Genomic DNA, 15,290 nt, shown 5'->3' with positions numbered 1-15,290 from the left:
TTTCCAGATTTGCCTATGGCTTTGCTTGAGTTTGCAAGTTCTGACTTGCAATTCGCTGCTGTTCCCAAGTTCATTTTTGCTGGTAGAATAACTGACAAGTTTTATTTCTAAGGTTAATAGTATGAAAGTAGTCTTTGTGCCTGTGGCGGTGGCAGATAGCGGGCCGCCTGCCCAGCGCCCTGAGCTCCCCCCACCGCCAGCTCCCTGCCTGTGCTCACTCCTCACCTTTGATTTCCCTCTGGCCCTTTCCAGGCACTCTTTTGCAGGGCTTATTTTCCTGCGCTCCTACCCTCTACGGGGGCTGGTGCCGCGCCCTCTCCTCCCTTTACTAAATCCCCCAGCACGGGGCGCCTTCCCTGTCAGCGCCATGCCCTCTGCCCCTTCTCTCCTCCACCCTCCCTCCTATCCAGCTTGTCCTCTGAATGTTGTCGTGTTTCTTCTCCCCCTTTCCTCCTCTCCTCACTTATCCTTAGGCCGCTGCTTACCGTCTGGGTCGCCCTGCGTCTCACTGTCAATCCCTTTCACTCTCAGCACCGAAGCCTGTCCCCCAGGGCTCCCACCCTGCCCCTAAGTGGCCCAGGCCACATGGACTTGAAGGAAGGCGCCTCCCAAACCACTCAAATCTTCTTTGTAAAAAGTGGCCGGCTCCTTTATTTGAGAGTGTCCGCTCCCGCCCAAAACCAGGCACACAATCCAGGAACAGTGGCCCTGGGACCCTCAGCTGCTGACCCTGGGGCGCAGTTTCAAGGAAGAAACGCGGGGTCCCGAGGGGGCCACAGCACAGGCACTGTGGTGAAGGGGGCTCCCGGCCCCGATTTGCACCTGGGGACGCTGAGGCACATAAAATGGGGCCGTCTGCGTCCCACTGGCCCAGTACAGGCCTTGCAGCCCCAGGAGCATCTGCAGGTGGCTAGGAGCCTGCCAGGTGCTGGTGGAAGTAGAGGCCAAAGAGGCTGGAGAGCAGCTGGCAGGCAGCGGTCCACCAAACGAAGAAGGAGAGGACCCCGCGGAGGAAGAGGGGCGTGAGCAGGCTGCCCAGGACCCCAGTGATCCGGGCAGCCGTCTGCTGGGCCTCATCCTCCCCGGTGCCGGCCGGATGATCGTGGACTGAGGACAGGGTGGGGGGCAGTGGAGAGACCGGCCCCAGGCCCCAGGAGTAGCAGCCTGCGAAAAGTCAGGATGGAGAGGGTGATGGCCAGGGCCGGCTGGCCTCCTGGAGCCCCGGCTGCGCTGACCCTCACGGCACCTGCCCCGATCAGTCCCAGGAGGCCCTGCACCCTGCTCTGTCTCCCGCCCCCACGCCAGCCTATGCCCCGGCCGGCTCCAGCTCCAGGCCCTCCGGGCCCCACCTCCACCCCACCCTAGAGCGGGGCCCTCCCCTCCCCCACCTCCGGGCCTTCCAGGCTCCGCCCACGCCCCTCCCCCACAGACTGGCCCTGCCCTTGCCCCCCTGTAGCCCGGCCGGTTCCCTTCCCGCCCCTCCCCGCTCTAATCCGGCCCCGCCTCTGCCCCGAGCCCCGCCCCCGGCCCTCCGGGCGGAACCCAGGCCCACCTGCGCCCCGCCCACGCCACCTCTCACCCAGGGTCTTGAGCAGCAGCGTGCAGTTGAGGGTGAGGATGAGCGGTGTCAAGTACTGCAGGCTCACCACTGTAACGTAGCAGTAGACCCGCACCACCTGGTGGGCAGGCACAGTGACTACAGTGCGGGACCGTCTGGCCTCTGGGGGACTCCATGCCCAAGAAACAGGGGCCTCTGTTGCCTGAGCCCCAAGTTCCGACTCCGCCAGGGGCGCCCATACCCGCCTCTGGATCTCACGGGCCTCGATGCGGCCTGCCTCCCGCCGCAGCTGCTCCACGCGGGCCTTGGCCAGGCACAGATAAGCCTGCAGGTGAGGCCGGGTCACCGTCAGTCGCAGCAGGCACAGCGCCACCAGCACCCAGAGTCGCAACGAGTCGAAGGCCGAGTCCGACAGCCTGTGAGGAGAAGGTAAGGGGGCTAGCAAGGCAGGCCCAGCCCCCGGATCTTACCGCAGGGCTCTTGGCTCCTCCTGAGCCGCGGGGACTAGAGTACCCAGAGGGGTCCCCAGGTACCCTCCCTCCCAGCCCTGCCCGCATACGCACAGGGAGTAGGGCGTCCCCCCAAAGGGCGCCTGGTGCAGGAAGTCCCGTGCAATGGGCTTGGCCCAGAGCCACAGGACGAACAGTGGGGACATGAAGCTGGTGTGCAGAAGGAACCTGGGGGCAAGGGTGCAGAGGGGTGAGTCCTGGGCGCCCACCATCCCCCAGCTTCTCCCCCAGGCCCTTCAACCACCCGCCCCCAGCTGGCCCCCCACATAACTGCAGCATGGGCCTGCCTTCGGACATGGTCAGTGCATCCAGGTGGGTCTGGGCAAGGCGCAGGCCTGGGAAGGTGAGGAAGGCACCCAGCATGGAGCCCAAGACTGCCAGCCCTACGCGGATGGCCAGCTTGGCCAGAGGGAGCCTGGGGAGAAGAGAAGGGTCGGGGAGCCCCGCAACCTGTCAGCAGCCTGCCTGCAGGTCACAGCCCGCCCCTGTCCCCCCTCCCTTCCCAGGACTCACGCCCAGTCCCAGCCCTGCATCTTCAGAAGTGGCTCCAAGTTCTGAGTCAGACTGGCCAGGCCTGGGGAAGACAAGGAAAGGGCGCGGCCTGGTGGATCCCTGGGGTCTCAGCGCCCACTCTGTGCCCCTCCCAGATGTCCTTTGCTCCCCAGGTAGGAATGCACCGGTGGCAGCCAGACCCCGTGCCAGGTGTAAGGAGAGCTTTGTGCTCTGGCTATATGCAGGTCTTTTTATTTATTTATTATTTTTTATTAAGGTATCATTGATATACACTCTTACGAAGGTTTCACAAGAAAACAATGTGAAATTCACCCTTATTATTGAATCCCCCCCCATACCCCATTGTAGTCACTGTCCGTCAGTGTAGTAAGATGCCGCAGAGTCACTGTTTGTCTTCTCTGAGCTACACTGTCTTCCCTGTGACCCCACACACACCATGTGCACCAATCATGATCCCCACAACCCCTTCTCCCTCCTTCCCCACCCACCATCCCCTTTGGTAACCACTAGTCCCTTCTTGGAGTCTGGGAGTCTGCTGCTGTTTTGTTCCTTCAGTTTTGCTTCCTGTTTTACTCCACAAATGAGGGAAGTCATTTGGTATTTGTCTTTCTCTGCCAAAGTTATTTCACTGAGCGTAATACCCTCTAGCTCCATCCATGTTGTTACAAATGGTAGGATATGTTTCTTTCTTATGGCTGAGTAGTATTCCATTGTGTGTATGTACCACATCTTCTTGATCCATTCATTTACTGATGGACACTTAGGTTGCTTCCATATCTTGGCTATTGTAAATAGTGCTGTGATAAACATAGGGGTGCCTGTGTCTTTTTGAATCTGAGAAGTTGTTTTCTTTGGGTAAATTCCTAGGAGTGGAATTCCTGAGTCAAATGGTATTTATATTTCTAGTTTTTTGAGGAACCTCCATACTGCTTTCCACAATGGTTGAACTAGCTTACATTCCCACCAGCAGTGTAGCAGGGTTCCCTTTTCTCCACATCCTCGCCAGCATTTGTTGTTCCTAGTCTTTTCTATGTTGGCCATCCTAACTGGTGTGAGGGGATATCTCATTGTGGTTTTAATATGCACTTCCCTGATGATTAGCGATGTGGAGCATCTTTTCATGTTCCTGTTGGCCATCTGAATTTCTTCTTTGTCTAAGTGTCTGTTCATATCTTCTGCCCATTTTTTAATAGGGTTATTTGCTTTTTGGGTCTTGAGTGCAGCTCTTTTCAAAGAACAGAAGGTTCCAGGCAGACACTCATGATTGGACTGGGGGATCTGGGGACACTGAGTCTGAACTTCCTTGGATTATACCAGGAATCTGGAAAGGCATGTAAGAAGGTCTCCCACAGGAGAAAACAAAAGTTCTGGAAGAATCCTCAGTTCAGGCCCCCAGATTTTCCACAGAGTAAAAGCAAGTAAGTAAGAGTTCACAACCAAAACTGCCACACACACAAGGAAACAGATCACCATAAAGGACAGTCAGAAGAAGAAAAAGAAGGTGATGAAGATGAAGACAACAACAAAGAAGACCAAGAAGATGACGATGAGGACGAAGAAGAAGAAAGAAGAAAAAGAAGCTTAGACCCCCAAGGACCTCAGAAATTGGTGTTACCAATTAGGTGTGAAATGCCTGAGGAAAATAAAAGTTGGAATCTGAGAACAGGTGACATTAAGGCTACCTCAGATAATGGGGTGGATTTGCAAAGGAACCAATTAAGCTCTTCCAAAGGGAAAATATAATTATTGAAATGATAATGTTAGGTAGCATATTATAGTCAAAGGAGGAATTAATAAATTGGATCTGAAGAAGTCACTGAGATTCCAATTTAGAAAGACAATGAGGAGGGAAATATGAAGGGAGGTTGAGAGATAAGGAGGACAGAATAGAAAGTCCAGCAAAAGTCAGAGCCTCAGAGAGAGAGGAGAGGGAATGAAGGAAGAGAGGAGATATTGGAAGACCACAGTTTAGAAGTCTGCAAAATGGATGGTGCTCACAAAATATATCAAACCAGAAAAATACAAAGAAATCCATACCTAGACACACCATAGTTAAATTGGAATACCAAAAACAAACACATCACAAAGCAGCCAGGCAGTTAAGACAGATCATATTATATTATATTATATGACAGCCAATATCAACAGCAACAAGAGAAATGGAACAAACAGAAAGTCAGAAAGTAAGATAATAAAAATAAAGCCAAACAGGCCAGTAATCACAATAAATATATGTGTATTAAAGTTTGAAGTTAAATGATACAGATAGTCAGACTGGATTGAGAATATCAGCTTTCTAAAGGAAACACCTCAACATAAGGTCACTGGAAGGCTGAAAGAAAAGGGATATTTAAAAGATACAACAAATACTAACCAAAAGAAAGGTGTTCCTGTATATTTGAAAGTTGCTAAAAGAGTAAATCTTAAAAGTTCTCATTATAAGAAAAAAGAAATTGTAACTATGTGGTGATGGATGTTAACTAGACGTATTGGGGTGGCCACATTTGCAATATATACAAATATCAAATCATTGCGTATACACCTGAAACTAATATAATGTTATATGTCAGTTATATCTAAAAAAAAAAAAGGTGGGGGTGGGGGAGAAAGCTGGAAAGGCTATGCTAATACCAGATAAACTAGACTAAGACAGAAGCATGTTTAGAATCAGAAGGGGTCAAATTATCAAGACAAAATGGCTGATTTTATGGAAGGATGGACTATAATGGAAAGATGGAAGATGTGGAAATTTTAAACTTTTAAAACACTTTATCAATTAGCCCCAAAACATACAAAGAGAACACTGACAGAACAACTGGAGAAACTGAGTGTTCCACTATCCGAGAGAGGCAAGTAACCCTTTAATGGCTGACAAAAAGTTAGGAAACATGGAGATATTAACTTACTGGACATATAGAGGCAGGGAGTATACTTTCTTGAAGCACACGTGGAATAGTCACAGAAGCTGACCACAGTCTTGGTCATAAGGCAAATCTTAACAAATTTTAAAGCATTTATTTCAAACAGACCGCCTTCTGTAACCACAACACAATTAAGCTAGAAATGAATTAGAATTGTTGTAAAGTTCTATGTTTGAGGCTTTTGAAAAAGATTAAAACGGAAACTTTAAAATACCCCAAACTGCATAATGAAAATAGAAATCAAAACTTAAAGAGCAGACAAAAGTGGGACTTGGTGACATATTTATAGCCTTAAATACTAAAAATAGAAATAGAAGAAACAGAAGATTAAGAAGCTAAGTAGCCAATTAAGAAACTGGAAACAAGAAAAGGAAACCTACCAAGGCTGTGCTCTAAAATCCAGAGGTCCCATCCGAGCTGAAGGGGAAGTATTTGAAAGGATGAAAGAAAACCAAAAAGAATCCACAATTCACTAAAAATACAATTATTTAGCAAGGTTATTATTCTGTGGAAAACATCAATCTGATCCCCACCTCCTAACACAATAGTGAAAACTCCGAGGAATGTAAGGGTTTATGTGAAAAGCAAAACTTGAAAATTTGAAGAAAATAGAGAATGTCTTTCTGATAGTAGGAAAGGGACTTTCTTCAAGATAAAAATCAACTAAAATAATGAACTTCTCTTCATCAAAAGATCCAGAATTGGGGATTGCAACTATTCTCAATGGTTTAGCCCAAAAATGTGTGGTGCATATGTGTGTATAAAGAAAACACAGCTTATAGAGAAATAACACAGTGTATAAAGAAAAAACAGAAAGTAGATGGTGGGGGCCAGGGATTGGGGGAGGCGGAGGAGGAGTTAGTGTTTAATGGGGACAGTTTCAAATTTGCAAGATGAAAACTGTTCTGGAGATTGATGGTGGGGATGCTGCATAATAACGTGACTGGTTTAATGCCGCTGAATTCTATACTTAAAAATGGCTAAGGTGAGAAATTTTATGTCATGCATATTTTACCACAATAAAAATTTGGAAAAAAACACACACCATATACAGCCCAAAAGAAAAATGGGTGACAATATGAACAGGCTTTTCATAGAAGAGGAAACATGAATCATCAGTAAAGAGGAAAAGATGCCAGAAACCAGACAACCAGAGAAATGCATGTTAAGACCAAAAAGAGCACTGTTCTACAAGGCCAGATGGACAAAAATCAAGCGCTTTTCATAGATCTTGAGTTATTTATACCTTGCTGTCCCCTTGGGAGGCTGGTTCAGCCACCACCCTGCCTTTCAAGCAGGGACGCTGAGGCAGAGGGTGGCGCAACCTCGCCCATTCTCACATGCAGAGTGGCTCGGACTCAGTGGGCAGCCTGAGCCCAGAATCCACTGGCCCCCAAACTATGGAGTTGGTGGGTGTAGGAAGGAAATAACTCTGAAAAATACAGAGGTACCACCTTATAAAGTGGTGCTTTGTAAGCACCCACAGTCCCCAAATCCTGTGCCTGTAACAAATACCTGCACGTGTGTATGAGGAAACAAGAATGTTTCCAGTAGCCCCTGTGAAAAAGCTAAAATTTAGAAATCATCTTAAGGACCAGCAACAGGACAATGGATAAAGAAAGACAAGTGGAATCTCATAAAAGACCATCGTACATCTGCAACAAGAGAAGAACCAAAGCCACATAGATGGACACAGCCCTGTTTTGTAAACGAATAGCAGGAAGGAAAGCACACAGTGGAAGATTACACGTTGGCTGGGGCCGTCAACGGCAACCACAGCAAGGAAAACCAGACCGTGGATGCTTTAGGAGCAGAAATATATGTGATGAAACTATTTTTTTTAAAGGCAAAGGAATGATAAATACAAAATTTGAGAATCTGGCTGTGTCTGGGAGTAAGAGAGGACGTCAGTGGGATCAGGAAGGAGCACCAGGGACCTGGAGAAGTGCTGGGAATGTTCTAGTTCTTATTTGAGAAGTGAGTTCATGGGTATTTAACATTATTATGTTGTTTTGTAATGTACATATGAATGCTTTTATATATGTCAAACATTATTAATTTTAGAGATTGAAAAGTGAGGAGAATTGATGAAGATATGAGCTGAAGGAGTCAGTAGGGCCATGTGGACCATAGAGAAAACTTTGGTCTTTACCCAAAGGCCCTTAGCTAAGTGGCTAGTGGAACAAGCCACTTAAACCCCACCCTCACCAGCTTACAGTAGCTTACATGACCCCATGCCCCAGACTGACTTAGCATCTGATGTCAGGCAGAGAAGAGACACGATCCAAATTATGTTTTCAAAAGATCATTAAAGGAATAAAGTCAAAAGAAAAATGGCGAACTAAGAAAAAAATATTTGCAACTCCTATCACACACAAAGGCTAATTTCCTTAATGTATAAAGAGCTCCTACAAACCAATAAAAGGGTCAACAACCTAGTAAAAAACTGGGCCAAAGAACAGACCTTTTCTGGAAGAGATCTAGAAATAACTCTTCAACATAGGAAAAGATGCTCAACCTCACTATATTCACACCCACCAGATGACCCAATGTTGAAAGTCTGAGGAAACACATTGGAGCGGATATAGGGAAATAGGCACATTCATAAACCTTTTCCTGAAGGGCAATTTGCAACATTATCAAAACTACAAATGCACTCTCTTGCGCAGGGCCACAGGCACATGGCTATTCCTGTACAGTAATGTTGTATAACCACATGGTATTGTGCAAACACCATCCATAAAATGAAATACCATGTAGCCATTACAACAAATGACACTGTATGTAGCATCAAGGGATGACCTCTCAGTATTGTTTTTAAGGGAAAAAGACAAGGTGTAGAGCCATATACACTATCATTTCATATGAATAAAAGAAAGTGGTGGCCTAGGTTTCCTCTCGGACGAACTACAGTGGAACGGTGATTGTACTCTAATGTATATCCTCTTGTACTTTATGAATTTTGTAACATTTGCCTATTTCCTCTCACAAAGTTGATACAACAGGTAAATGTCAAATCACTGCGGCTGCTGAGTAGCGGACAGACTGGAGGGTGTGCCCGCATGGAGAGCTGCAGCCACAGGTGACCATCAGAGATGGTGAGACGTGTGTCCTCTTATCCCCAGAGCCCAGGGGGGCGCCCAGGGAGGCAACCACCTGTGGAGACTGCTCAGGAGTCCCCTCCTACTTACTATGTGCTAGTGGAACAAGCCACTTAAACCCCACCCTCCCTAGCTTGCAGTAGCTTACACGACCCCATGCCCCTGACTGACTGCACCTACCTGGCTCCAGGCCCAGCTCCAGGGTCTCCTCCCGCACCACCTGAACCAGCATGGCCAGGAGCAGGAAGAGGAAGGCGAAGGTGAGGCAGACAGAGCGCTCGCCCCCGTCCTCCGCGCTGAAGTACAACCAGGTCACCGTCAGGAACACCTTGCTGGGTGTGGGGCTAAGGAGGTCTTGAACACCTGTAGCACCCCCGCACCCTCTGCCACCTCCTCCCAGCAGCCTCCCAGCCCCAGAGCACAAGCATTGGTGTCTGGGTTTGGAGACTCAGGGAGCAGAGGAGTGATCAAGGAGAGTGAGCCGTTCATCAAGGCCAGGATGCAAGGCCCAGGACTGCCCGCTCCTGCGGCAGCAGCATGCAGTGTGCTGGTGGCAGGACACCTGGGCCAGGCCTCCAGCTTCGCCTCATCACCCCACCTGTGACCAGTTAGAGATGGCCACCAAGTCTGTCTTTTCAGGAGGTCCCACCACTCCGACCCACCTAGGCCCCGCCAGCTGCATCCCCCAGCATGCAGTTTTCCTGTTCTTCTGAGAAGCTATCAGATACACGAGGACTGCATCTGTGATCTGTCCTCAGAGAGACCCTTGGGGCTTTCAGGAACCAGTGTGAACTTCAAGATGGGCTTCCCTTTCTGACAAGCCTATTCCACAAGGACACTGTTTCCAGCTTTTGGTTCTGAGAGTCATAGGTTTGCCTTGGCCCTCCATGCAGCTGAATAAAAATATTGCAGAGAGAGCTCTCTTTGCATACCCTTGTCTCTGGGCTGGCCCTGTGCCTTGCTTTGACCAAGAGAATGGACAAGGACAAGGGCGGGCTGAGTTGGGCAAAGTCTCAGGCTGCCTGCAACAACCCCTCTTCCTTGCTAGCACCCCTGCTGTGATGAGGAAGCTTGGCCCAGCCTGCTGGAAGGTAGGGCCACTTGGAGATGAGGCGGCCCAGCTGAGCCCAGCCATGAAAACAATAGTGGGAGTTTTGAACTCTGGGGAGGTTTGTAGCACAGCAGCTGATAACCCTATGCACCAATTTAGGGCAGTCAGGGAAGCTGGAGTCTGGGCCCCACCTCCCTCCCACCTTCTCCGCGCAGGGATCTAGGAGGAGGAAGGATACATGCAGAAGGCAACAGTGAGCAGACACCAAAACACAGCGATGTTGGTTTCTTTCGCCGGACCCACCACGTAGTAGTAGACCTCTGTGAAGAGGTACATGCCGCCCGAGTACACAGCAAAGTCCACAAACCACTGGTACTCCAGGAAGAAACGCAGGACTGGGGGGAGTATGCAGCTCAGCCTCCCGCCCAGCACCCAGCCAGCCCAGGGCGTTCCCCAACCAAACCCACCAGGGTGTGGGCCAAGGGAAGGGCACGGGGCACCCAGCTGGGCTGTTACCAAGGGCATCCACAGCTGTGAGGGGACAGGTCTTCATCTGGAAAGGGGCGTCTCGGGGCACAGACAGTGGCTTCTCCTCGCTGTAGCCATTGGCCCACCTGGCAGGGGTGGGGGTGGAGGCTGGAGCTGCTTCCTGTTCTCCCCTCCCCAGCCAGCCACGGCAGCCCACCCCACCCCAGCCTGGGAAGCACCGCCATGACCACCTCAGAGCCCTGGAAGTGCTGGTCTTGGAGGAACCTTCTCCCCCAGTGCGTCTCCTCTGGACAGCAGGGCACCACCCACCCACAGGGCTGGCCCATCTAATGGCCACTGGAGGAAACCAGTAAATGACAGCAACCATCTGCTCAGCCTGGAGTGTCCCCGCTTGCCCTCTGTGCTCAGAGCAATGCCTGGAAGTGGGCAGGGCAGGCCCCAGGCGGCCTCAACTCACCGCTCCTTCCTGCCTCTGGGCCTCTGCTTCCCGTCCAGGGCCCGAAGCTCTTCCTCGGAAGGGTGCTTGTATCGGAACAGACTGAGGGCCAAGACAGTCAGTCAGGAGAGCTCAGGCATGGGGAGATGGAGGCAGTGAACCCTAAAACCCTGGACTGGAGTCAGAGGGAGGGTTGGCCCCAAAACTGCTGTGGTCAGGATGTGCAGGGGTCATGGAAGGCCGGGGAGGCCAGGGAGGTGGGCTGGGGCTTGGCTGGGGGAAGCTCTGGGGAGAGGTGGGGTGGGGTGAGGGAGCCTGAATCCTCTGGTAACTTCTGGTTGAGCAGGTAGGTACGCTGTCCTGGAGAGAGAGCTCAGTTTCCCCCAGATCTCAGAAAGGCTCCCAGACTCAACAGTGACAAAAAGCATTGTAGGAAAGATCTACAGGGAGCCTTAGGGTGGAAGGGGGTTGGATTACAGGAAGGCAGGGGGGAAGCGGCTGCTCCCGAGGGTGGAGATGCGGTCTCCCACGTGTGGACATCTGGCAAGAGGGATCCAATTGTGAGCTTCAAATATATGCCGCTATTGTACGCCAGGTATATGTCAATACAGTTTTTTTTTTAAAGACAAAGCCCAGGTCAGCTCTTGGAGGCAGTGAGGGGGCGGGGCTCGGCGGGGCCCCTCCCACAGGCTCACCTGCCGTTGCAGAGCAGCCAGCGCGCGAAGGAGCAGTGCGGAGCCAGCCTATGCATGAGGGTGGCAGCGAGCAGGGTCATCACCAGCTGCACTCCGAGGACCGCCTGGGGGGAGGGGTATAAACGGCAGTGCCCGCCCGAAGGTCACACGCGCACTGGCTGGGAACCCAGGCTATTTATAGAGACTCCGGGCCAGGTGGGGAGGCAGCTCCCTGGCTCCAGCTGCATCCTGGGGAAAGGGCCTGGGGTAGGCTCAGACCCGACGCAGGGAGTCCCCACTGAGCGTGGATCCCTTACGCCACCTACTCCCCACCTAACTGGGGTGTAGCGTGGCGGAGAGCACGCGCTGGAGCAGAGACTGGGGTTCTTTCCAGCCTCTGCTTTGAATCTCAGGTATTAATCTCCCTGAGCCTCCGTTTACGAATCTGGAAGTGGGGTGCTTAGTACTTTTCATGTAGTCACGACCACCTTCTGGAGGTGAAAGTCTAGCACACACCCACGGAAGCACCTCCTCTCACGGTCCCATTCACGCACCAACTATGTCTCGGGTGGGCTTCTAACTTCAGTGTTCACCTCGGTGGGTCCGTCCCTGTCTTCCCCCTCTTGTATTATTCCGGATGGCTCCACCTCCCCGGTCTCCCTCCAATTCGTGAACAACCTCCTTGGAAAGCCGTCTATTTCTAGCCACTACCTTTTTCAGGATAAAGACTTAACACATTCGAGCAGGATGACTTTTTTTTTTCTATTCTCTTGTTGATTTTTTTTTTGGTATCATTAATCTACAATTACATGAGGAACATTATGTTTACTGGACTCCCCCCTTCACCAAGTCCCCACCACAAACTCCATTACAGTCACTGTCCATCTGCGTACTAAGATGCTGTAGAGTCACTACTCGTCTTCTCTGTGTTGCACAGCCCTCCCCGTGTCCCCCCACATCATACATGCTAATCGTAATGCCCCCTTTCTTTTTCCCCCTCTTCTCCCTCCTTTCTCACCCACCCTCCCCAGTCCCTTTCCCTCTGGTAACTGTTAGTCCATTCTTGGGCTCTGTGATTCTGCTGCTGTTTTGTTCCTTCAGTTTTTTCTTTGTTCTTATACTGACTTTTTTTTTTAAGTAGGAATTTTCTCACCAAATTCTGTGTAACAACCTTTAAACAACAATTCATAACATGTTTTTATACACTTATTTAAAAAAGCTTTAAAATTAATGTTTTCAGTAAGTCTGAAGCTAAAGCTGGGTTTTCCTGCTTGAATGCAGTAAATACCGATTTGCTATCAGTAATTATGTAATTATGTAAAATTATGTGCTCAGGAGAGCTGTCTTCTAGTCCTATGATATTATAATTAGCAATTAAAATGAAATAAAGGTAACTTTAATATCAAAATTAATTATTAAATTACCCTTTAATCAGGCAAAAATAAGCTAACTTTAATAGGAAAAGCTCCAGTGTGATGTATACCGGGCCTAGCACTGTAATTCAGAGCGGCTGCTGAGAAATCCATCATTAAAATAATGGACTATGAGGTGGTTTCTCCAGGCCTGTGACTTCTCAACTGAGGCCAGAAATATTTTTTCAGTAACGAGGATGGGGCGCTATCTTTCTGGTCTGTAAATCTTACCAGACTCCTACACTTACTGCGCACCACCCCCAGCACAGAACTGCGCGGGGAGCTCACGCCCCCTCCAGGCCTACTGGGCTGGGCCTCTCCACGGCCCCGCCCTTGCTCCTGGGACCCCTCCTCCGCTCCCCCCGCGCCCCCAGCACCTCACACCAGCCGCGCTCTGAACTTGAGAATCTCCGAGCTCGGCCGCTGGCCTTCCTCTTCCCTCCGCCCTCTCCTTTGTGACCCCATCCCCTGTTAGGATTTTAACCACCCACCGCTCCAAGCGCACGGGCACCTCCAGCCTGGACCTCTCTGCCAATCTCAGATCATCCCTGCTCCAGGCCCTTCCAGGAGGCCCAGGTCAACATCTAACTCTGCTCCGCGGCCTGAAAGGCCTGGTGGGCCTGGCTGGCTCAAGGCCACCCTGTCTCACTGCACGGTTCTTTCCCTGGCCCTTCCGGAGTCCAACCAGTCAGGTGTCAGGGGCCCTCCCAGACCCCCGGGCTCTCGGTCGCTGACTCCATTACCCTCCGAAAGCTCCCAGGGAGGGGACCATGGTTCAAACTGCAGTCCCAGTACTTAGGACAGGAAGGACGATGGAATGATGGAGGGAAGGGGGAAAGAAAAGCATCCCTCCCTCCACCTCAAGCGCTGGAGGTCTGTCAAGGATATTGCCCAGGCCTGGCTCCCAGCAGCCTCTGGTCTTGGCGTCCTCTCTTTGCAGATCTCCAAAGATCTGGAGCCTCCCATTAGTTCACGGCTCTCCCCTGCTCAACGCCTTTCCCTGGATCTAAGATCCCAGACTCTAACACCAATGCGACTGACTTTCCTCAATCCTGTCCCCAGAACCCCTACTCTCACCTCCTCCAGCGTCCCACAGCCCGTCCCAGAATGACGCCTATCTTCAACCTTTTCCATCAATTGCCCTTACTTCAGGCCCACCCCCAACGCCCCTCCTTGGAGATCCCCGCAGGCAGGGTCAGGCCGCCTTCAGGAGCCCTCCCACTGTCCAGTCCGAACCCCCAGGAATTGGGGGTTCGGCCCTCGCCCCGCACCAGCCTGACCCATAGTGGCCGGGCTAAGTCTGCATTACAAACCCAGTGGGTGGGACCCAGAGCCACGTGAGACCTGAGGGTTCTAACTGTGCGGTTGCCAGTTCTGGGACCCTTGCCCACCCTGAAGCCACCTAGATCCCCTTGGCCTGTTCCCTCCTCTCAGCGCGCTCCCTCGCCGGTCCAAACACCGCAGTATACCCTTCGCGACCCCACTGGACCCCACCGACGCTACCACGCACCCACCCCTCACGTTTCGGCAGGACCCCCGTCGCCAGAGGGGGCCCCAGCCAGACTCCAGACCTCCCTCGAAAGGCTCCGAATGTCCTCAGGTCCCTAGGCCCCTCTCCAGGCCCACGACCCCTCGACAAGACCTCAGGTCCCTAGAGGGTCCCCAGAGACTTGCCCGAAGCTCAGAACTCTCAGGGCCTTTCGGTCCCCTAAGCACGACCCACGACCCCACAGAGGTCTTGCAGCGCGACTGTGACCCCAGAGAGGGACACACGGCCCTCGGCGCAACCCAGAGTCCTTCAGAGCCCCCAATCCCCACAGAGGGTTTCCTGTTCCCTCGGTGTCTCCCTGGAGCCCCTCGGCGGGACACCCGGCCTCTCAGGGCCCCTCATGCAGAGGGTCGCCGGCTCACCATGTAGCTGGACCGAGCGAGGTACGCTGTCCCACGGGCCAGGGGCTCCGGACACCTCAGGGGAACTTCACCAATCAGAAACCGACTCTGTTCTGACAAACAGCCCGTGTCACCAATCATCCAGCTTGAAGCCAGACTCACGAGGGACAAGGGGTCGCTAGCACTGCATGCCGGTAGTTGTAGTTCGGAGACGCTCTAGCGCTCAGACCGAGGGTGAGTTAAGAGCGTGTCTGGGACCCTTGTGTGGCCGCCCTCTCCGAGACTTGGTCTCCTCACCTGCACTTGTCTCGCAAGTCACAGATGAATAAACATTCTGTCATTCACGTACTGTCTCCCGCTGGAGGGTTCTGCGTGTGGAACTCCCCTGATCAAGAACATTGAATGGCTACCACTCACTAGACTCCCAAGTGCTCAGACTCAATTCAGACCCCTCTGCCAGACTTCAGTCCGCTTCCAGTATTACTGTACATATTAGTACAGCTTGGCAAGGCCATGCTCTCTCATACCTCCAGGCCTCTGTCTTCCACTTGGAATGCCTCCTTTTTCAATCTTTTTCACCTGGCAAAAGTCTTATTCATCTCTATCAGCCAGGAAGGACTGGTTAGGAGCCACAAAACAAAAACAAACAAACAAAAAAAAAGTCAGTCTAACTCAAATAGGCTCCAGCAAAAAAGGGAAAATTTGCGCTCACATAACAAAAAACTCGAAAAGTATT

General features: G+C 51.4%; 1 protein-coding gene and 1 long non-coding RNA gene across 4 annotated transcripts; one reads left to right on the top strand and one right to left on the bottom strand.

Moving 5' to 3' along the window:
- Positions 1–624: 624 nt before the first annotated feature.
- On the bottom strand, positions 625–14,666 carry TMEM161A (transmembrane protein 161A). Of its 2 annotated transcripts, XM_036895587.2 has the most exons (12): positions 14,576–14,666; positions 11,274–11,377; positions 10,600–10,680; positions 10,170–10,267; positions 9,892–10,048; positions 8,783–8,934; positions 2,581–2,641; positions 2,339–2,482; positions 2,122–2,235; positions 1,800–1,974; positions 1,580–1,676; positions 625–1,164 (listed from the first exon to the last, which is right to left on the bottom strand). In XM_036895587.2, the coding sequence occupies exons 1-12, from the start codon at positions 14,576–14,578 to the stop codon at positions 911–913; spliced, it is 1,440 nt and encodes a 479-aa protein (XP_036751482.2). In that variant the 5' UTR covers positions 14,579–14,666; the 3' UTR covers positions 625–910. The 2 variants fall into 2 exon arrangements, with proteins under 2 accessions (XP_036751482.2, XP_057345965.1); XM_057489982.1 differs by having other exon boundaries at positions 1,580–1,974.
- Positions 1,849–9,540, top strand: LOC118917598 (uncharacterized). 2 transcript variants are annotated; one of them, XR_005026851.2, is made up of 4 exons: positions 1,849–1,987; positions 2,574–2,732; positions 8,495–8,599; positions 8,793–9,540. It is a non-coding gene; the product is annotated as an uncharacterized LOC118917598 (long non-coding RNA). The 2 variants fall into 2 exon arrangements; XR_008993044.1 differs by lacking the exon at positions 2,574–2,732 and having other exon boundaries at positions 1,856–1,987.
- Positions 14,667–15,290: the final 624 nt, after the last annotated feature.

Source organism: Manis pentadactyla, chromosome 12 (assembly GCF_030020395.1).
Source record: "Manis pentadactyla isolate mManPen7 chromosome 12, mManPen7.hap1, whole genome shotgun sequence".
NCBI classification, from domain to species: Eukaryota; Metazoa; Chordata; class Mammalia; order Pholidota; family Manidae; genus Manis; species Manis pentadactyla.
This window is presented reverse-complemented; position numbering and strand designations above follow the sequence as displayed.

Coding starts and splice junctions, on each gene's coding strand:
- TMEM161A (XM_057489982.1), bottom strand. Junction 10,681..11,273: donor TGGCTGCTCTGCAACGGCAG/GTGAGCCTGTGG, acceptor CTTGGCCCTCAG/TCTGTTCCGATACAAGCACC. Junction 1,975..2,121: donor GGGGGGACGCCCTACTCCCT/GTGCGTATGCGG, acceptor TTCTCCTCACAG/GCTGTCGGACTCGGCCTTCG.